Source organism: Cimex lectularius, unplaced genomic scaffold (genome assembly GCF_000648675.2).
Source record: "Cimex lectularius strain Harlan isolate CLEC.00 unplaced genomic scaffold, Clec_2.1 scaffold46, whole genome shotgun sequence".
Classification (NCBI taxonomy): domain Eukaryota; kingdom Metazoa; phylum Arthropoda; class Insecta; order Hemiptera; family Cimicidae; genus Cimex; species Cimex lectularius.
In genome coordinates, this window is record NW_019392654.1 from 1,921,137 (window position 1) to 1,943,570 (window position 22,434).

At 34.3% G+C, this 22,434-nt stretch overlaps 3 protein-coding genes across 3 annotated transcripts in view; 1 reads left to right on the forward strand and 2 right to left on the reverse strand.

The window, feature by feature from the left end:
* The first annotated feature begins 1,155 nt into the window (after positions 1 to 1,155).
* LOC106671048 (calcium uniporter protein, mitochondrial) overlaps positions 1,156 to 22,434 on the forward strand; it is a 259,353-nt gene continuing 238,074 nt past the window's right edge. The window contains exon 1 of the mRNA XM_014401812.2: positions 1,156 to 1,290. The gene's annotated coding sequence lies outside the window, so the exon portion shown is untranslated. The remainder of the gene's footprint in view (positions 1,291 to 22,434) is intronic.
* On the reverse strand, positions 3,521 to 8,113 carry LOC106671049. Its single transcript, XM_014401813.2, has 2 exons — positions 8,022 to 8,113; positions 3,521 to 3,935 (listed from the first exon to the last, which is right to left on the reverse strand). The coding sequence occupies exons 1-2, from the start codon at positions 8,031 to 8,033 to the stop codon at positions 3,648 to 3,650; spliced, it is 300 nt and encodes a 99-aa protein (XP_014257299.1). The 5' UTR covers positions 8,034 to 8,113; the 3' UTR covers positions 3,521 to 3,647.
* Positions 15,279 to 22,318, reverse strand: LOC106671038. Its single transcript, XM_014401798.1, has 3 exons — positions 21,956 to 22,318; positions 15,463 to 15,670; positions 15,279 to 15,396 (listed from the first exon to the last, which is right to left on the reverse strand). Exons 1-3 carry the CDS (start codon positions 22,044 to 22,046, stop codon positions 15,279 to 15,281), a joined length of 417 nt encoding a protein of 138 aa, XP_014257284.1. The 5' UTR covers positions 22,047 to 22,318.

A 22,434-nucleotide genomic window follows, 5' to 3' on the forward strand; every position in this document is an offset into this window, starting at 1 on the left:
TCGGAAAATTATTATTTTGATCGGGGGTTAAAAATTTTATTGTGACGTAACTATCGGTGTAAACAAATACAACTTTTCTGATAATGCAAATTTGTAGTTAACCTTTGTAATTTGTATGTGTGTGTGTGTTTTATCAAAGAGTGCCTATGTTGTAATTTTAGTAAGATGTTCCTATCATTCGCGACTGGAAGAGAAAAACTAGCAGAAATATAATGAATAAACGTATTGCCTTTCCCAGCTTATAACACATAGATTGCATGTTACAGATTTTGTTCCTTCAACACATTTCCTAATAGAATGGCATTTTTACCATCACCAAGATGTTAAAAAGGGTAATTGTATTTTGCCTGGAACCTAAAGCTGTATGTGCCCTTGTTGCATTTGCCGTTGCGTATCGCTCCCACCTAATACGTTGTGTGTCATTCATTTGTCATCATTCAGAGTTCTCCAGCCAAAATCCGTAAATTACAGTTTCACCTCAGCAATTATTAAAACCATTAAAAATTAATATATATACAATAAATTTGTATTAATTTTTCAATATTTTGTAATTATTAATTTATTGGGTTGGGTTAATTTGTTAATTAAATAGATTAGTGATAATTATACGTTTTTAAATATCATCCAATGTTTCATAAATGTACAAATACTTCATGTAATGTATTGAACTTCACAACCTTTTCAATACTCCAATGATGAATTCAACATCAACACAGGATAAAAGGAGAAAGAGTTTCATACTACAAATACTTCTTAAATGGTGAGCAGTTAGGTAATTGGGCCGTTTATTCTCGCTACTACTACTCTTAGACCAGGGTTCATTGACGGGCTACAACTTGCGTACGCCTTGCAATATTTTATGCCGCTATTTCAAACTACGTTCTTTACATGCAGCATGTACAGTTAAACGTGTAAGAAAAGACCGGTCCGTCGTGCATGTAGCGAAAGGCATTTGATTTAAACGGTAGTTTACTTTCTGCAACAGGGGGGCGCATTGTTGAAACGGACAGGGTTTAACAAATTGCAGAAGAGAATTGAGAGTTGCCACCTGGTTAGGCAACGACATCGTTTTATGTTTTGTTTAAATGCCGCTCTTACAGCTGGTCTTTTCAGAAAATAATTATATTACCAAATTTTCACCTCATAATAATACTTAACAAAGCTTTGTTCTTTAAAATAATTGAAATATAAATAAAATATTGATAAATGGTAGGGAGAAAGAATAAACTGTCGTAACCAGTTTGATCAACAGTACTTCTGGCCGCGCACAGCAAGATTACAACATGTTAGGTATGTCGTTTATATTTTCTGTATGATTCTTCAAAATTTTATTAATAAGGCTGATAAAAATTGTTATCTTTACTATCATTCTTTGAATTGGCATTATTTAGTCTACATTTAGGAAAAGTATATGTATAAGTTACGTGTGTTGACTAAACAAGAGTCTTTTTAAAAAGAACTTTATTAGTTAAACACACTTACAATTTGAGAAGAACCTTTCCTGTACACAGATATGATTAATCTGAGTGTCATTACAAGTATAATGGAATAGTGAACAGGGAAGGGTCTTTTGCTTACATATGCTTATTTTAATAAGCAAGAAGAAAATTTATTCGAAATATTTTCCAACACAATCAATACATTCTTTGAATTTGTACAGGGGTAATATCATTTGTCGCTGAATTAATAGTTTTGTGCAGGCGTAACTTATATATACTTGTAATAATGCAGGTGTTAGTATATAATTTATTTGAGATCAATTTTTCATTTGAATCTGTTTAGAGATTTGTTACTTTTTAAGCCTTGCTAAAATGGTTAAGCTTTTTACAATCGATATTAAAAATTTTATATTAAAATGATTGAATATCTCTGACGAAGGTGATTATATTGATCTGGTACAAAAATAATGCAGGTTTTTGAAAAGGTAATCAAAACTATTTTTAATTTTTATAAAATAAAGAAAATTTATTCGAAATATTTTCCAACACAATCAATACATCTTTGCTAAACGCTTTTATTCCGCTGTCACAAAAATCTTTATTTCGAGTCACAATAAAGTCTTGGAAAGCGTTTTTGATTGCACCGCGTTCTATAAAAAAATTTATCCTTTAAGAAGTGATCAAAATGCCTATAAAAGTGAAAGTCTGTAGACGAGAGGTCGGATGAATAGGAGAATGCCGTAAGGTTTCATATCCTAAGTTCGTAAGCTTCCGTAGGGTAGACATTGCAGCATGTGGCCTGGTGTTATTGTGAAGAAGAATCGGCCCCTTACGGTTTAACAATGCTGGACAAAGACATTGCAGTTTCCAGTGCATTGTGTTAATTTCTTGACAATATTTCTCAGCTGTGATAATTTCAACAAAATTCAGGAAATGATAATGAACAATCTCAGCAGTACACCACCAAACAGTCATTATAACGTTTTTTGGTGCGGATTGGTTTGGCGCTTCATCCTTGTCTAACCACTGACCTGTACGCCTCCCGTTCTATACAAAATCCATTTCTCATTGCGATGATTCGATCGAGAAATGGATCATTTCGGTGGCGTAAGAGAAGAGACGTGCACATTTCAAAGGGTCGATTTCTTTGGGCTCCGGTTAGTTAGTGTGTGGTACCCTCTTGTCTCGCTTCTTTAGTTTACCAATTTTCTCAATATGCCGAAAAATTGTTGAGTTGTTAGTGTTGTCAACACTAAGCTCTTCCGTAATTTTTCGTGTTGTCTTACGTGATTTTTTTTCAACAACGTTTTGAGTTGGTCGTCGTCCACAACGGAAGGCCTACCGCACCTTCCCTGGCTGAGATAGAAATCTGGAAGACGAAATATCTGAAACCCTGCACCGTGCATTCACTCATGCTTACCATTCCCTAAACTGTTACCACTCCCTAAATGTTAGGCGCGGTTTTGCCGTACTTCGCCTAAGTTTAAATTCGTATAAATAAATTTGACGAAAATCTAGTTTGGACATATTTATTTTCTCAGGTCCCACTCTTATAAAATTCAACATAAACTAAAATGTTTTATATAACAGGTAACAGTTAAACGAATTGTTATAATCCATAAATTAGATTGAGGATTTTGCTTTGTTTACATGACAAGCACCTGCGAAAATAAAACAAATTTTCCAAACCTGCATTTATCCAAACCTAATATGATGACAAACAGCTCGACATTCAAAAAACTTTCTATTCACTTTTATTTCCGGAACAAAATAGTATATCTGTTCTTAAGGTTTACGTGCAAATAAATTTTAATTTCTTAAGTAAATACAGGGTGATTCCCTACTCTTACGACAAAGATCGTCAGGTGCACACCTCAAACCTATACCTCAAATGCAACAAAATAGTTCTTATGAAAACAATCCAATTCTCAACCCTTTCGTAGGTATTTATATAGTCTATAGTTATAGTGATATATTGGACAATTTTTATAAATTGCTAATTATCATATAAATTTTCTTGTATTCTCATAGATTTTGTTTCCAGTGCCGTTTAAATGGGAGAATATTATAAAAAACATTAGTTACAAAATAAAACTTTTTATTTCGTTAAAGGTATTGTCCATTGGTTTTGTTATCATTCACAAATGATGTATACTATGATGTTATATAAATGAAAAAGATGAAGATTAATTATGAATCCCATAGTTTTCACCAGAAAGAGTGTCCGAGTGCGAGTGGTGCGTGACTGTAAGTAAAATGCGTTGGTACAGTCAGACGATAGTGCGGTACGACTGTCTTGGTGACAAGTGGTGCCGAGAGGAGTGGTGCGTGTGCTACCAGTGGTGCATGGAGGGCCAAAGGTGCGTGGTATACTGGTGCATGAGCTGTGACGTAGCTATGGCCCACGCTCACTCCACCGAAAATTCCCCTCTTTGTCTTAGTAGATTCTTCAACAGGGGCTGCGCACACTGCGGCCAAAGCCAAGGCAAAAATCACCTGAAACAATTTGAAGTATGCAATATTAGAAAATTAGCAAATTAAATTTATAAGACAAAACGATAATTACACAATAAAACAAACCTATATTAAACAACTAACATTTGTCGTGGATTAAGTAAAATCACATCCCAGCACTTTAACAAACTTGATTCAAATTATCAAAGGACACAAGAAAAAAATTCAGATGCTATGCCAATAATCAAAATCACTATCACGATGATACGTATAAAACAACGTAGGAAAAAGACGCAAAACGTAATATATAATAAACACATATCTGTTTGTCATAAAACATTTTTATACATGCTATGCACGGAAAGTATCACATTGATATATATATATATATATATATATATATATATATATACTATTGATATAATTGATCATCAATATGTCATAAAGTCAATTTGAAAGAAAAGAAAAAATAATTGTCTTTCTTCGAGTTTTTGAAGATTAGATAAAGATTTTGGAAACTGTATAATTTACAAGGTTAACAAACGTCAAGCTTTTCACATAGAGAGTTAAAAAGCCACTTGAATTGCTCTTTTACCAGGCGTACTACCCTTTGGATCAGATATCTTCGATTCCTTCAATGTGTGAGACTTTTTCTTTAAAGAAGAGGGTCATTGCATGAAGAGGTGATAGTCTGAGGGAGCAAAGCCGGGATATTTATCTAGCTAATCGGTGAAACCACAAGTTTATTAATAATTGTTATCGGAAAAATTGCTACTTTAGAAAACTAACGAAATATATCATAAAGTATCAATTTTTCCGATAACAATAATTAATTATATATNTATATATATATATATATAGAGAGAGAGAGAGAGAGAGAGAGAGAGAAATATCGTTTGAGACTCAAATTTTCAACTTTGGGCTTAATTTGACTGCTTTAAATTCTTGAAGAAAGATAGATAGATAGATAGATAGATAGATAGATAGATAGAGAAAGAGAGAGAGAGAGAGAAAGAAAGAGAGAGAGAAAGAGAGAGCATAGCCCAGACATTACGAATAATGGTAAAGGCATGAGATAACAAAATATATATAGCAGATTGTTACAATTGATGTTGAACGAAAAGTAAAACATACTTAAGAACACAATTTGCTTAAAATGTCGTCAGTTTTAAACTGCCTGAACTGTTTAAACAAAAAGTAAACGCGACCAGCAAATAGTGTTCAACCATGAAATGTGGGAGGTCGGCTGTGTCGAATCTTGTACTATTTCGTCCGCTGTTTCTTTTCTTTATCCTTGGTATTAATGAACAAATCAGAAATGTTACTGAGCATTCGTCTTTTAGAGGCCTACATAATCCAATTATTTGTTTAATAACGTGTATATTGTAATTCCCATCAGTAAAAGCTTTTAATCTAACATTTCATTTCAAATAACAACAAATATTTCTTCATTACACAAATTCTAGCCCTTTTTAAACTTTATAACCTTTTATAGTAATACATTTACTTATGGTTTCGAACAAATTATGAAATTTTACTTTTTCACCTACTGTTTTATGAATAAATTATAATTATGGGAAGCACTTATGTACAAGTTTTACATTTTTTCATGGATCTTTAAGTCCAAACCAACGCCGATGGCGTAGAAAAATGCTTTTCTGTACGTTTCTTAGATTAAAGCGCGTACCCGCGCTTTGGCATAGATGCTTATCTATGGATTTATATCCAATAAACACAGTAAGTGTAGGTCTTCAGATTAATTATTGACTCACTCCTTTATGTTCTACTGCAAACAGCTTTATATCTGCTATAAATATGTATATATATATAATATATTTATATAACTACAACTTGCGAATCAGTGTTGGGGAGAAACAAGTAGGAGTTCATACAGATTGCTGTGCGGGGTAGGAATGAAGTGGCATCAAGCGCTTCAAATTTCTAATATCAGAGTTCACAGTTAAGAGGCACAGATCTAGTGCCATAACTGTGCAGGCCAAAAAACATACTGCATGGTTGCGTAATGTACGTATCATGAACAATTTGTTGTGGGGAGAGTTAGAAATTAGAAACGATCGAATTAACATTTTTAATTCTAGGACATTCATACATGCCTTGTGACCAAAACTTCTACATAATAGAAAAACATTAACGAGCAAAGCAACGATTCCAAGCCTTTTTGCCATTTTTCAAATGTCGTGTAATCGGATTGGATTAAAAAAAGGAGGGAAAATTCATAAGGTGCGGTTGAGATGGGAAGTTGGTGTCCGAGTGGATCGACGTCACGATAGCTCAAGTGGTAGAGCAGCGGCGTATCAAGCCGAAGATCGTGGGTTCGAATCCCGCTCGTGGCATTGACTTTTTTATCTCAACTAAAAACCTTAATTAATTGTAAATTATAATACGTTTAGAGAGATAGCCAGTTCTAAAGACTTTCCAAGCCCACGAGATCTATTCAAAACTTGCCTGGAACTGTCTAAATGCCCTAAACAATTAGAACAAATAGCCTAATACTAAAGTGGGTCCCAAGTCATGAAAGAATTACTTGCAACGAAGTAGCAGATACATATGCTATAAAAATAAGCCGCGGAACAACATAAATAACCAAATCTATTTTGTGGCATAAACGATGGTGAAGAAGGAAATCCTAGTCAACAGAAAGGAGTTAAAAACTCTAACTGGTCTATTTCCAGGGCATGCGATAGCAATATACCACTTTAAAAATGGGATTATCAATAGTTGACAAATGTCAATTACCCCTGAAGAGATTTTTTCATAAAACAAACGCAAAACTTCTAGATAATCCAATAACACAGTTATCAAAGTAGACGAAAGTTTAAGTGCTAATGTGGAAAATCCTTTCTAATACAAATAGGGGGACTTATTTGTCACGCCTGGGTTCGAATCAAGGCATAGATTTTTTAAATTGTAAAATGTAAGTAAAAGGCGCAGCGAATTTGTTGGATCTACAGCCGCCCTTCTGTATGATATGAAATTTTTTTACCTGTTATGCACTTTCTGACTTCTTTCAATAATCATGTTAGTATATATTTGCGCTAAGTGAAAAGTTCAAGGTAGTTATTATTTAACAACAATTAGACCAGATTTTGTCAAATTGTTCCTTCTTTCTGATTTGACTTTCACTGTTAAATTTTGAACCTTGCTTTCGAATTATTCAATTTTAAGACTCCAAACAAAAACAAAGTAGACCACAAGAAGACATCCGATCAATAAAATCTGATGAAAATCTGTTTAATTATATTTGAGTGTTCGTGTCGTTTTTTGTTTATTTGTACTAATGTCGTCCTGGTGCATTTTGTGCAGAATAAGTTTCTACTATCTGAGGCTTGTGGCAGACCCTGATTTTCATGCTTATTGGAACTTCACACAGCGACAAACATGCTGACGGGGCTGTAATATAATATAAATTTAATCATTTAATTTTTAACCAAAGTTAGGCTAAGTAACGTCACATTCTTTAAACAGTCGTAAACTTTTCCTCAAATGGCACCATTAATATAAAAGCATGCAACATCTCTAGTTAGAACCTGGACAGAAACTACCTGTAAATATGGAATCAATATATACATACGTGTATGTTAAAAAATTTAAGTTCTGTTCTAAATTTTAATTGTACTTCAAAATATAAATCCGTTTAGAAATGTTTGGTGATTAGTGACCGTTAATCGATAATTATTCAGAAATCGTGAGATGCGGTCTGGTGTGATGTAGGTTTCAGAAAAACATTTTCTTTATCGTGCAAACGTTTAGATCTTTCTTGAGATCATCTTCAGGGCTCAAAGTGTTTGTCTTCTGTGTAATTGTGCCATTCTTGCGTAACGTGTTGAGAGTGAAATAAGGAAAATTTTGTCGGAAACACCCTCAGGAGTGGCTTCAGTATAATATCCTCCCTATGGACTTATTGGATCATTTTAATTTTCTCTTTAAAAAAACTTCTTTTTTCATAATCAAATAATCTGAATTGGGAACAGGGTTAAATTGGAATGTAAAACTAATTGACTGAGAGTTTTCTGAATTATGTTGGTTTTAGTATCCTTAAGTTTAACATTATATGATTATTCAATTATAAATAATTAAATAATGATTTTTATCGTGGCGTTTACTTACAAAGCACTTCATTTTCTCGAGTCGGTTGATACGAAGTTACAATTCGTTCTGGTTACTTTGTTTTCCAGCGGTACGACTTTATATACTATGGGCTGGATGACTTGAAGGGGCAAATTACGTAATGGAACAACCCCGGGAGGGAGTGTCACAAGAAAGGGAGAGTTTGCAAATGTTCAAAAAGGAGTAGTCCACGACTTCCAGGCTTCTTGACGTAATTGTTTGTTTGTTTTTTCCTCGGGAACTTCGTTTGTGTTTTGAGTACAATCGGGCTTAAAACCTTTTATTCCCTCTCTTATAATACTTTGGATTATAGTTTGCAACCCTTCACATGCAAGTTCTTCTTGATTCTAGATTAAACATTTGGATAACCTACCATGGCTAAACCATGACCGCATAGACGTATATACATTTTCCGCAAGCCTCCACACTGTGCTTAATAACATTATCTCACGAAAAGTCAATGTTTCATGAATCAGCAATATTTATAAGTGCAATACTTAATATTTTACTTATTTTTTAGAAAATAGTGGAAATATAGTCATTAAAAGAAACCTAACAGTATCGTAAAATACTGGAAAAAGTGTGGGATAACTATTTCAATCAGGATGTCCGGCAAGGCTTGTCATTATTGTAATATTTTCGTATAAAAAGATTCTGATAAAAAAACGAATAAAGTATGATGGTTTGTACGGTATTTTCTATCTGGATTAGCGGATCTTTTGTTTTCCAAGGGGAAAATACATTATTGCCAGGGGACCGGTAAATAGGATATCCGGTCCGCTTATTCTCTCGTGTTATAGTGTTGTTAGCCAGTGGACCGTTTTCCAGCCGATATCCTTCTTTTCTCATTTGAAAGGGTTGGTTGACTTTTTGTCAGGGTCGAGCTCTTTGAAGAAGGGCCGTTTCTGAATTATTCTTGTATTTTTCTTTTGTAAAAAATCGGTCTTTTATGATTTCCTGAAAATTGCCAAGTTTAACTCAAGTTGATTTTATTTCTTTTTTCGTTTGTTTATTTATGCCGGTGAGTTTATTCAGTACGGGTCATAGAATAAATGTAAATATTTACATTTGCACAGTTCGTGATGGCACTGTATAAGGAGTTTCGCATAAAAACTGGATCTGACCTATTTTCAAATTTTGTTTAATAACGTTTAGTTTAATTAGTTTTCATTACTTAGTTGAACAGGTTAATTAAATTTTACGACTTTTTCCAGTTTGATTGTATTCAAGCTTAATTATTGAGCTTGTTCATGTTTACGAACTGATAGGCGATGTTACACATTGCTACATTATGGTAATGAAGAAGATTGTATTTACTTAAGGTTTTTTTTACGTTACGAAAGAATAAATATTTGTTCTGCAAAGTTACCTATTTTCAAACGTCCACCCCAATCTCTCTCACTCTCTCTCATTCTCTCACTATCTATCTATGTATCTCTCACACTCTGTCTCTCTCTCTCTCTCATTCACTCCCTTCCTCCTCTCACTCTCTTTCTCACTCTCTCTCTTCTTCTCTCTCTCTCTCTCTCTCTCTCTCTCTCTCTCTCTCTCACACACACTATCTATCTATTTATCTATGATTCTATCTATCTCTGTGTCTATCTGTTTAATCCTCTCTCTCTCTCTCTATATATATATATATATATATATATATATATCCTTACTCTCTTTCTCGCTCATATCGCTCATACACTCATTCTTCTAGTTTTTTCTATCTCTTATTTTACACACACACCTCATCGTTTCTTAGCATTTTTATGATTCCTTAAACATCCAAACAATTCCCGTCCTGTTAGGTTGGCACTAATTTATTGGTATTAGTTGACATTAATGGTATTGGAAAAGAAATTGTAGCCTTGTTGAAGCCAACATGTTTATCGCATGTTCGTTATACCTGTATGAAAGGAGAAATGCAATCTCGAACACAATTAGTTAATAGTTCTTGCGCAAGTATTCTACAAACAACAATTTGCGTCCGTAAAATCAATAAGTTAATTTAAAAAATTTTTACCTAGGACAGTCGAAACAATTGACTAAAACTAGCAGCCCGAGACGAACGTGGTACGACTTGACAGGAGAATTTCAGTTCTCGTTACAGAACCAGTGTCATTTCACAACATTCCCGAGTTAGATAGACAAGTGAAAAACTGGGCCTTGTTAAACGGTTTAAGTCTTTCATAAGTGAAAAAAGCTGCCGTTCCATTTTGTCCGAGGGGCGTTTCACAGAGGCGTCGGAAAGAATGACAGGGCTGGAATAAGTCCAGTCAATCACGAGTCGCCGGCTATCTGATAACGTTTCAATCAATGGAAATTGTTGAATATATATGGCAAGTGATTTATGACCTTTCGATTTTTCTTGCATAACATGTGTTACATTTCGTCCCACCTAGAAACCAATTAAAACTAAAATTACCAATTCACTAATTTCGTGGTCCGCTTGACCAATTAATATATTATAATTATTTAAGGTTTTTAGTTGAGATAAAAAAGTCAATGGCACGAGCGGGATTCGAACCCACGATCTTCGGCTTGATACGCCGCTGCTCTACCACTTGAGCTATCGTGACCTCGAGCCACTCGGACACCAACTTCCCATCTCAACTGGTAATTCAAAAAGGTGCGGTTGAGATGAGAAGTTGGTGTCCGAGTGGATCGACCTAATTAATTATAACTAAAATTACCATATATAATAAAAACAGAAGAAGTGTTAGGAACATTTTTATTTAAATATCTCCTGTTTATTTGTAATAAAAGTGTAATAAACTCTTCGATTGAGATCCTTGGAAGAAATTGCATTATTTTTTCTAAATTTATTTATTATCGTTTTAAGAAATAGGAGGGTAACGAAAGACGGCAATGCGACTGAGGTCGGGACCTCCCAACTTCCAACTTAACCACAGCGATCCGGCCCTTTGACCCTAAAAATAATTAAAGGAATGTGGCTGCATAGATGGGCCAGATCGGCAGGGAGTATCAGGAGCACTATCTACAAGTGGCCCTCGGAGGATCTGACTCGCAAAATAAGGGTCATCCTCATCCAGTTGATAGGTCACGCGAGGTTGTCACACGGACACTTACTTTGGGAGCCAAAATCCGCGTATTTATCCGACATAAACAGAAAGGTTGCTTGATGTATCCCACCTAATCATAGCTTCATACAAAGAGCACGTATGAATGCCACGCGACATGAGAATTGTGCTTGAGCACGGCAACGAGTATCTGGTCTTCTGACCGATTGTAGCAGTAAACAGTTGTTTTATTATATCTAGTAATATTTTTGTGTCCCTAGAGTAAATGTATTTATTACCGTAAATTGGAGTGTGAGAGGGTTGATTGCTGGATATTGAGTCATCATCAACTCTTAATAAGGTTAATTTTATAGGTGTGAAGGGTGATGAAGGAATATCGAGGACTCCACCACCTTAACCGAGTGAATGGTATGTAAATAAGAAAGTATGTATTTAAGAGTGCGAATGGGATTGAATTTAGAAACTGATCCCGTTGGGGGATGAAATTACCTAGCTGTTGATAGCCTCTGGAGACCAATATCGGAGGCTGGACGGGTAAGACCGAGGTCTGACCCGAACTGCCAACACCCAGGGTGGGTGATTCTCGAGGACTACCATGTGTGTACATCTGTGCGCAGATTTGAATTTATATAAATCAATGATATTCCGTTTATTTTAGCATGTTGAATGGATAATCTCCAATAGATAGATAGATAGATTCAACCTTCCATTTTTTAAAGTAATTGAATGTTTAAAAAAACATGCTATGAACAACAGATATAATAACAATCGTTTTGCCATTAAAATAACATTGTTAATACTATTGTTATTATTTTAATTTCTACTCTTACCAAAAAGCAAACACAAGATTTTTCGTTCTTAAGAGCAACATATAATTTTGAAGTGAATGCTTGTTATATTCAAAGAACTGAACATTGGCCGTTTTTGCAGGCAGAGTGACGTGAACCTTTCCACCGACGATATCCTTTATTATTAAGTTGAAATTGATCCTGATTGTCTGATCAGTTAAACGACTGATGAATAATGTTGTAACTTACGATTATTTAAGTAAAATAACATACGATGCGATTAAATAACTGATAAAAAATAGAAGAAAGCCTTTTCTTCCTAAAGCATCACTTTTTTGTACTTATATTAACAGCTTTTTGGAAATCCTGAGCCGTTAATTACCAAACAAGAATTTAGAAAAGTATTTTCCAATTGTTACAGGTGTGACGCTTTAGAATGTCATAAGACTGTTTAATGACAGGGTCTGCAGAATTTGGACATAGTTTTTCCCATGTCTTAAAGTGGAAGGTAATTAAATGGGTAATGGCTAGTATAAAAATCTATTATTTTCTTTAATTGCTGAGAGAGAAGTAGATTTTTGTTTTTCTGGTTAATACTACTTAGATTGTATGCTTCTGGTGATTATCCAATGCCATTTCTTTTTCTAACTATTTGTTCAGTTCCGGTTACATGCTTCTTTTACCATGCTTTGGGATCTATCAAATATGATCTGGCGCTTCTGGTCCGATTGCTGAGAAGACTGCCTTTCATTGCCTGTTCATTGCTATTAATCCCCCTGTGTCCTGGTACTCTCCTCAGCGTTATGTTTTAGCGTTTTCTTAAGATTTACAGGTAATTTAGGCATTCCCATACCAGGTTTGAGTTGAAGCTCTAAAGTTCTGCTTGGGTGTGTTAATGTATGAGAATATCTGTGCACCTATAGCCCCTTGTGAGCATTAATTTTAGTTTTATTACATTCCTTAGTTCATTGCAATCCTTTTCCTGAGAAGTAAGTACAAGGCCAATGACTGTTGTTGTTACAATTCCTATCACTGCGTGTTTTTTCTATTATAGGTTGTCTCCGTTCTGCATCACATTCAAAGTTGATATGAATGGTTGTTTCTACCTCCTCATTGCATAACTTTCAAATTGGATCGTTGAATATATCCATAATGTGTACACGTTTTCTCAGATGCCAGTGGCCAGTATATAGTCTTACCATTCCTCTGAATTTAGCCCTCTCAAGCAGTGACAGGCTTGGTGAAGGTTGTTTTAATATAAGTGCCTAGCACATCTAGAGTTCACCCATTTCTCCTTTTGCCATTTTTGGATCCATTCTATGATGGAGGATTCTATGTTTGTTTTTGTTATCCTAGGAATAGGTTCAAGGCCTATAAATGGTCTTACAGATCCTCCTCAGAATAGCGTGTCTGCCTTTTCAATACCCAAATTCCTTTTTTTTTCCAAGATATCATCATGTTGTCTTCCCCCAGATTTGGAGATTTTGGGTGCATTCACAGACTAATTTTTTACATGGTAATGCTTTAGTAACTGCTTGGCTATCCGATATTATGAGAATTTTTTCAGGGTAACTTCTTTTAGGATTTTATAAGGACAAGGGTTGATGCGTGCATTTGCATGAAAAACCGAGGTGTACTTCCCTAATGAGTGTAATTGCTCATATTTTGGGCTAGTACAACAAATACCAATTTAACTTATAAAATAATCGGTTGTTAGTGTAAATATTTAAGATCGTTTGCTTTGTCTTAATTAAACCATATTACAAAAGAGAAATCGTACATTTTCAGAAGAATTAATTTGTTCAAAGCAAGCTTAAATATGATTTTAAAAAATCAATTTAATATTCAGAACAGTCTGTGTTTTAACTTAATAAAATCGGTATACTTATAGCAAAAATTAAATATTTTGAAGGAATAATATGAATTAACAGATTAACTTATCATAACAAATAATTTATGAGATAAATTTTTAAGATAAAATTATTTAAGATACATTTTACTTTTTCGTATACTAGCAACTAAAATATAGATTTTATCGGCTTTACTAAATTATTAATGCAAAATTATTGCTATCTTCACTATTAATCGTATCACAGTTACGTATTTAAACTTGATTTATTTTGGGGCCTATTATTGTTTGCTATTTACATGAACGACCTGCCAAAAATAGCCGATTCCGTAATAGTAATATTTCCTTACTGTTAAATTTCTCAAAAGCTTTCATTTTTGGGAACATCCTAATCTCTATGATAGAATCTAAAACTATGAAGATATCGATCTAGATAGTTGCTGTTAGTATTTACTGTGATATTTTCACGAGAAACTAACTTAAACTATCGACAATTACATACGTTGTTAACAAAAATCATAAAGAGAAAAAAGTATCAATAAATATTTTCAAATAAATAAATAAATATTTTTTGTAATCTTACAGAGAGAGGCTACGGACGTGGGACCACAGATTTTAATTAAACTTATTTTTGTGATACCTGTTAAAATATGTTTTTTCCACATATTTCAACATTATTATAATGTTAATCCATAAATGTATGTAGTATTCATTATTGACTTACTAATAATTTTAATAATTATTCTTTTTATCTAAGATCTGATTGAGATGAAAAAGCGGGGAAAAGTTTTTTGTATCAAACGTCTTCCCTTCCAAATGCGTTCGATATTTTTCGAAAATCACAAAATTCGTGATAACTTTCCGCCACGTGACGGTACAAACCATTACCTCCTCAAATAAATCTGAATCTGAAATATAACATAAAACATTTGAGAGGTTTTGTTGTTTTCATCCTTATTTTTCCCACTTATGATGGCATAAAAACCAAAAGTCTTCCATATACACTCAAAGAACAGAAGCAGATTTTCGTGGCCGTAATACCAAGAATATTGGAAAATTCAAATTTTTAAGTCGAACACTGCACGGATAAGAAAAAATTGGTTATCAAATCGAAAAAACATCTATTTTATGTTTGGTATGAAAATCGTATTTAAGAGCTTAAAAAGTCGGATAAAACGAATCCAATTTTTTTTCACAAACAATTTTTGTTTAGTCTAATTGACTAATAGCTTATCAGTATTTTTTTAACTTTTTTCTATCTAATCTCAATTTAACACAATCCTTCATATTATTTTGTATGATTATTATCTTAGGTAGAATACCAGATTTCCTTGTATTATAACAACTTGATATGCATGTAAGAAAACAGGGTTTTAAAAAATTTATTTCATTTACTTAAAAAAATCCCAGCTTTTAGGACCCATTGGCAAGAAAACACGGACAAGAAAACACGGATATGTGTGTCACCAAAAATGTTTTATTAAAATCAGTGATCCGTCGTCTGTAGCCACTCCCTATTAGAAATAATGCACAGTCTGCATGTAAACGGCCCCCCCCCCCAGGCATAGTTGTGATGGGTTATGAGCCCTCCTTAATCTGCAAAAATGGACTCACAAGGTCTTCGTCGAGGAGAAGGTAAATGCGGCTTCCTCAGCCCTTGCAGCCACCAATTGCCACCGATTGCATCACCCCGCCGATCTCTGTTAGCTCTTTAACAGAATGTAAAAACAGAGGTCGTCGACATGAAGTATTTATCGTATGTGCGTGGGACAAACCGGCGAAACCGTTCACCGCTACCAGAATTAGCGCTCATAGCCAATTTCTGAGGGATGTCGTTCTCCTCAACGTGATCCCTGTATTGCACGGAATCCCAGCCTGAATCGGATTTTGGATTTTCCAGAAACACACGGATAAACCGTGACATTTTGTCATTGAGGCCGTTGTCATATTTCCGCAGAATCGCATATCTCCAGGTGGTGTCGTCTAGAAGTCAATGAACACTGTTAAAGCGTGTTCTCTGTTTAGGAACGTATCCTGAACAGCTGTCACCTGACTATCATGAATCACCGCAAAATGATGTTTGCAAAACTGGCTGTAAATTCTCATCGTCTCAAGGTACTAGGACAAGCGAACAAAAACCATGGACTCGAGGAGTTTACTCAGGTAGGTCGTCGGAGAAATCTGTCAGACTCGAGTCCCGCCCTACTTTAAGATTAAGGTTCAATAAGCGCCTCTTGCCATCGGTCAGGGTAGGAGCCCGTATCATACACGGTGTTGAAGCAACAAGAGATGCTTCGCACCCTGGTGAAGGTGACAAAGCATCTCATATGAGATACCGTCTCGCAACGGATTGGAATTCCGTACGCGACCCAACTCAGTTCTGGCCTGAGATGGCTCTGACCCTATTCCAGACATCCCGACAGGGGTGGGACAGGATTAAAATAAATCATTTATAATAAGCAAATAGCACGAATAACCACACATGGACAAATAATAATATATTGTACACAAGATATTGTCTACAAAAGGAAAAAAGTATAAGAAAAATAATATCGTACACCTTAAAATGTAACTCTTAAACAACGACAATTTGCAATATCCGATTTCAATTTTTACTATTTATAACGTTTTGAATACATGGCACAAATTATCAATTTATAAATAAATTAATTGTTATTAATTACAATTACTTATTAAAAAATTAATTAATATAATAAAGGGATCGTGGAGTTGATTAGTTACTAAAGTTAAACCCAGCACTTAGGGAACAAAAACGTTGTACGCTGTAAAATTATTAATCCATACAGTGCAAATCGCATTAATCTTAATTATTTTGAATTTTTCAGTAAAGAGAGTAGAGGGCCAATTTTGACTACAAATACCAATGATTCCTTTGATGCAGAAATTCCTTTCGAGATCACTGGATTTAACTGTTGGTATCCTTGAATCCAGAGCGATTCGCATAGTCAACAGAGTGCAATTAACATTCCCGGGTGACAAAGCGATATGTCTCAAAGATGACAATGATATAAACAACCGGTCTTACACCGATTTGCTCCGTTTTGCCGGGTAATAGACGACCCAACTGGCCTTTCTCAACTGTAGTTACATCAAGCATGACCATGTGCACTGTTTCGTTAGGAATGCGCATTGCTTCAATTCTGGGATATCAATTGAACAGGGTAATCTGATCTCAAATGCGTTTGTTTGTTGCAAAAAAATAAAAAGGACTATTTGTATAGATTGATTTTATCACCAATCATCATCTGCTTTATCATTTTTGCTTATGGTGTGCGCGAGATGTAAAAAGTTGCCTATAAATAAATTTTGAATATAAACAGCTTGAAACTCTAAAAAACGATTTATTTTTCAATAGTGACACTATAAAACTGATTTTTCGATATTACGGTTCGAAGATGTAGTTTCATTTTGAAACGAATTTTTGATTTTGTTTTATTTTTGATTTGAGGACATATCGAGGATGTTGAAAAGTAAAAAAATATGGAAAAAAATTGGGTTGCTGCACTACACAAAAGATCTGCCATCGAATGATCTTTTTTTTACTATTGTAAGATCATCTATGAAGAAAAGGGGTTTTGAGTGAAAACCGTACTATGGATGATGATTGATTTGATAGGCTGAGCACAATGCTCATGTTGGTTATAACGTAGATAAATGTAGATATATAATTTAAATAATAATGTAGATAAAACATCAGTCAACGATACTTGCGAATTTTGTTTGCAAAAAATAAATAAATAACATCTCGTAAAAGTGAAAACATTTTCTTACAGGGGGGACGCCTACACATTTGAGATCACAGATTTTAATGAAACATTTTTTGGTGATACTAGCAAGCAAAATGCGACACACTGGCCTGAGCGCTCTTGCCAATGAGCCTAGGAGTTGAGAAAAAAATTAAGCAATTTAAATATATATTTTTAATTTGGGAGGGTTACATTATATACAAATGTGCTTTGTTTCAAAAACCGGCCTTGTATCACAAAAAACGTTTCATTAAAATAGGTGATCCATCGACCGTATCCTCTCCTTGTAAGCTAAAGTCATAAATCCCTTATGGTTGAAATTTTTAATAACGTAAGTACATTTTCTATTAACCTTGCAAATTATTAGAAATACTTTCAAAGTCTTGATGAAGGGGAAATACTCCTCGAAAACGTGACGAACGAACTGAATGTTTTCTTTTCCTTCAAATTGGCCTTATCACTGATTTTTTTAATACAAAATCATACAGATAAGTAAATTGAACTGCTTTTTGAAAAATGAATAACAAGATTAAAGCAACGTATCTAATATTAATAAAATTATAACAATTATATATATATTGCTAGTAGTATTGGGTTGTCCGGAAAATAATGCAGGATTTTAAGTTTTCATTAAAAAAAATCTATATAAAATATTCTGTTTACGTTTACAGGATTACTCATTTGTATGAATGTCAACACTTATTAATCCTCTTCCAAATGATATTGTTTGTTTACCTCTGTAGCATTCCGCTACTTGGAAATAATTCAGTCATCCTTATAATGTCAAAGCGAGAATTTCGTACGATTTTCTTTTACGAGTTTAAACTCGGCCGAAGCGGAGCCCAAACGGCTAGAAACATTAACCAAGTCTGGGGCGAGGGTTGTGTTAATGAGTGCACTGTGCAAAGGTGGTTTAAAAAATTTCGGGAGGGAGATTTCAGCCTTGAAGATGAAGAAGGTCGTGGAAGGCCTTCCTCTCTTAATGATGATGTTCTGCGATCAGTGGTGGAAGAAAACCCCAAAACAACTGTTCGAGAACTTGCAGAGCAACTCAAAGTCAGTAAAACGACCGTCGCTGACCACCTCAAGGCCTTTTTGATTGGAAAAGTGAAAAAACTCGAAAATTGGGTTCCACACTCATTAAACGATCGCCAAAAAAATCAGCGCTTTGATGTTTGTGCATCACTTCTTTGTCGAAACAAAAATGACCCATTTCTGGCCAGAATTGTTACATGTGACGAAAAGTGGATTCTCTACGATAACACTAGACGTTCTGGACAGTGGCTCGACAAAGGAGAAGCTCCAAAGCCCCCAACTCATCAAAAAAAGGTAATGGTTACGGTATGGTGGGCTTCATTTGGTTTAATACACTACAGCTTCTTAAATCCTGGCGAAACCATCAATGCTGAATCATACTGTAACCAAATTAATACCATGCATCAGAAATTGGCAGTAATGAAGCCCTCTTTGGTCAATCGGAAAGGGCCCATTTTGTTGCATGACAACGCTCGACCACATGTGTCACGTGTAACGTCACAAAAATTATTGGAGCTTGGCTATGAAACTTTGCCTCACCCACCCTACTCTCCGGACCTCTCGCCTACTGACTACCATTTTTTTAGACACCTGGACCACTACTTACAACACATAATATTCAAAAATCAAACGGAACTGGAAAATGCATTTATTGACTTTATCAATTCTAAAAATTCTGAATTCTACTCAGACGGAATTAATAAGTTACCAACACGTTGGGAGAAATGTATTGAGAGTATGGGAAATTATTTTGATTAAAGAACATTGCTTTAAAGTAACTAGTTTCTTTTTTTTTGTTTAATACCAAAATCCTGCATTATTTTCCGGACAACCCAATAGATAATTATACCATATAATGCGTTATTTAGATAAAATACTCTACTTACTAGAACTGAATATATTTATATAGTTAAATCAACCTATATTAGTGAATAGAAATAGGATTGCTCCGTAGTAAACTAGGTAAATTAACCATTATTAGTGAATGGGAATAGTTTCTTCCAGCCATATGGATAAATCAACCGCTATTAATGGAAATAGTTTTCTTCCATGACAACGCAAGGTCACAATATTTTTTTGGTGACAGGGCATAAATTGTACCACTTGGTCTGGAAGGTGCTACCACACCCAAGTGTATTCATTTCACCAGAATTTATTCAGGTCATTGTAAAATTATGAAGCAGGAATCTTTCAGCGTGGTATAAAAATTGAATAATCTGCACCGTCATGGAATGATTCACACGGACTGAATAAAGATGTTAAACAAAAGGCGACATTATTTTTTGCATAACTCAGTGCACTGTCGTAAATTTGTAATTGGATCGTTTGTAAATTGTAAAGTGGTGAAACGGTGTCCAATACAGGCAAATTGTCCGGTTAAGTCACAATAAACACAGCGAATTGGACCATGGAAGACGGCCTAGAATCGAAACTCTTCTGACAGAAGATCAACAGTGAGAATGTGCGGAGATGGTTTTTTTATCAAACAAGCAGCAAAATATACTGTTACCTTTATTTGATATAATGTCTTATTCTGGCCTTATACCATTATTCCCGATTCGTTTTGGAATTACGTGGAGTACAACGGGTTTTTTTCCCTTCAAACATTCCCTTCTACGGATTTAAAGTACAAAGCTGAGATTTATTATGCACGATCAACTTTCACTGAACAATACGCGATACTGAAATATTGCAAACACGTCTTATAAATCCCTGCCCGGGTTTATTTAGACAATAAAGTTATTTATCGGGCAGTCGGTTTTTCAATATGAGTATCGTGTGTCCAAATATGTTGCGAAGTGTATTCCTTAGACAACTATATCACTTGTTCGGGGTGTGACCAATTTGGCACTTTCAAAGAAGCAATCTCTGCAGTGTCTATACAGACAATGTATTTTTTATGTGGGAAAACGCCATGCATATCTAACGAAACATCATCAACTGATTTCGAACAATTCTTACAAAAATATGCTATTTTTATGCAATTTGATTTCTAAATAAGCCTTATTTTAAGCATCACAATAGATTGGTTTATAAAACTAACAAAATTATAACAATGAAACAATGTAAATAAAAATTTCCTTGTATTAATAATTAAACCAGTCTCTTTTCTCTACTTCGTTTTAAAAACATTTTCAAGAGTCTTCTAGTTACAAAATATTAATTAAGTGTACCACAATTTTAATTGTATGACTCTTAGAATATGATGAGATATGAGATTAATTAAGAATATGTCATGGGAGTTTGCTTTTGAGCCAAAGCTCTGCATCTATATTTCGGTTACAACTGGTTTAAAAAAATTAGTTTAAGATGTTTAAAAAAAATAATAGAACGTAAAGAAAAAAGACTTTTGGTACAAAACTGAACATATGAAAAAGCAACATATTCAGATTTAACCTCGGTCGACTTCTACAGATGGGAAACTCGTAAAAATTAAGTATATTCCGTACCCTCTCTCAATTAACCTCGTAGCAATAATCGAATAATCCTGTGGACTATGACAGAAGAAAAGCAGGATGAACACTTGAGCGCAGTAAAATCTGTCAGGAAATTATCTCAGGTTTATATTCTTTAAGAAGGTTGATTTTTTGAACATTAATTGAATTTTATTTAGAAATCGTGAGATGCGGTCTGGTGTGATGTAGGTTTCAGAAAAACATTTTCTTTATCGTGCCAACGTTTCGATCTTTCTTGAGATCATCTTCAGGGCTCAAAGTGTTTGTCTTCTGTGTAATTGTGCCATTCTTGCGTGACGTGTCGAGAGTGCCACGATTTCTAAATAAATATCGATTAACGGTCACTAATCACTACACATTAATTGAATTATTAGAAGTTTGTTGTGTTTTCTTATGTAATTCAATTTTGTACGAAAGAGTGGTTTTTTTCACTTTGTATTACTTCCATTATTTTTACTGGAAGTTTCCACATTTTAATAACTGTTAATGACTAATTTTTTAACCAATTTGTAACCGAAATATTAAATTTTTAGAAATTAAACATTAATTTTACATTGATGATAACTGACCTTTGAGAAGTTAAGTAAATGTGCTTAAAGCTCATTAGTAGGGGGGAGGTTTTCTGTAAGCGTCGTATTTGTCCACATACAGATCCAAAAAAATCTTATTTAAAATTTAGTCAAGAGCTTCAAAAACTCGTGAATTTTATGTGCTAATTAATTTTGTACTTTGTTTGCTTAAGGTTACAATATCAAAAATTAATCCTAGAGGATATTTAATGTTCTTTCGATTGATGTAGACAAATTTGCAGTAGGATTAATGTTTGTTGTGCGTCATGGAAATTAATCCATATTTGCTTAGTGGTCGTAATTATCCATATTAATTATTCCAATTAATTATTCTTTTCATCTAAGGTTTTTGGTTAAGATGAAAAACCGTAGATTAAAAGAACAATTAATTGGAATAATGGAAATAATTAAATAAACTAAAATTAAATAAAACCCCAGTACCTGAGGAGAACGGGTGAGTCGCCTCTTCGCCAATCTTCTTTTCAGTACCCAGGAATGCAACACCTAAATGGCTTAGACTACCACGATACATGCTAGGTTCCGTCGGCAGCTGGAGGATTTCACTCACGTGGTTTCAAATTAAAAGAATATTAAACTGAAAACTTATAAGTCTTGAAGTAAGGAATGCAAACACTTCTGATTTTACGCACAGATTTCACGTCACAGCGGAAGTAAGCTAGGCCGGAAGCAGTGCCTTTAACGACCCGTTTGGGTTAGGTTGCAAAGGGTTGTGAGCTGCATTTCAACGGAAACATGAACCTTCGCGCCAATTTTTTTTCCGTAAACCATTGTTTAACAAAATCTAATTTCTTTCAAATATATCCTCAAAGTCGATAATATAAATGTCAATGATAATATAAATGTAAATGATAATAAATATTGTTCACTTATCTTGAAGAATATTTTACTTAAATGCAATT

Excerpts from the sequence above, each read along its gene's own strand:
- LOC106671038 (XM_014401798.1), bottom strand. The coding sequence starts at position 22,046 with ATGTATCGTGGTAGTCTAAGCCATTTAGGTGTTGCATTCCTGGGTACT. Across the intron at positions 15,671-21,955 it reads GACTCACCCGTTCTCCTCAG|ACGACACCACCTGGAGATAT; the intron begins GTACTGGGGTTT and ends ATTGACTTCTAG. Across the intron at positions 15,397-15,462 it reads AGCGGTGAACGGTTTCGCCG|AGCTAACAGAGATCGGCGGG; the intron begins GTTTGTCCCACG and ends ATTCTGTTAAAG.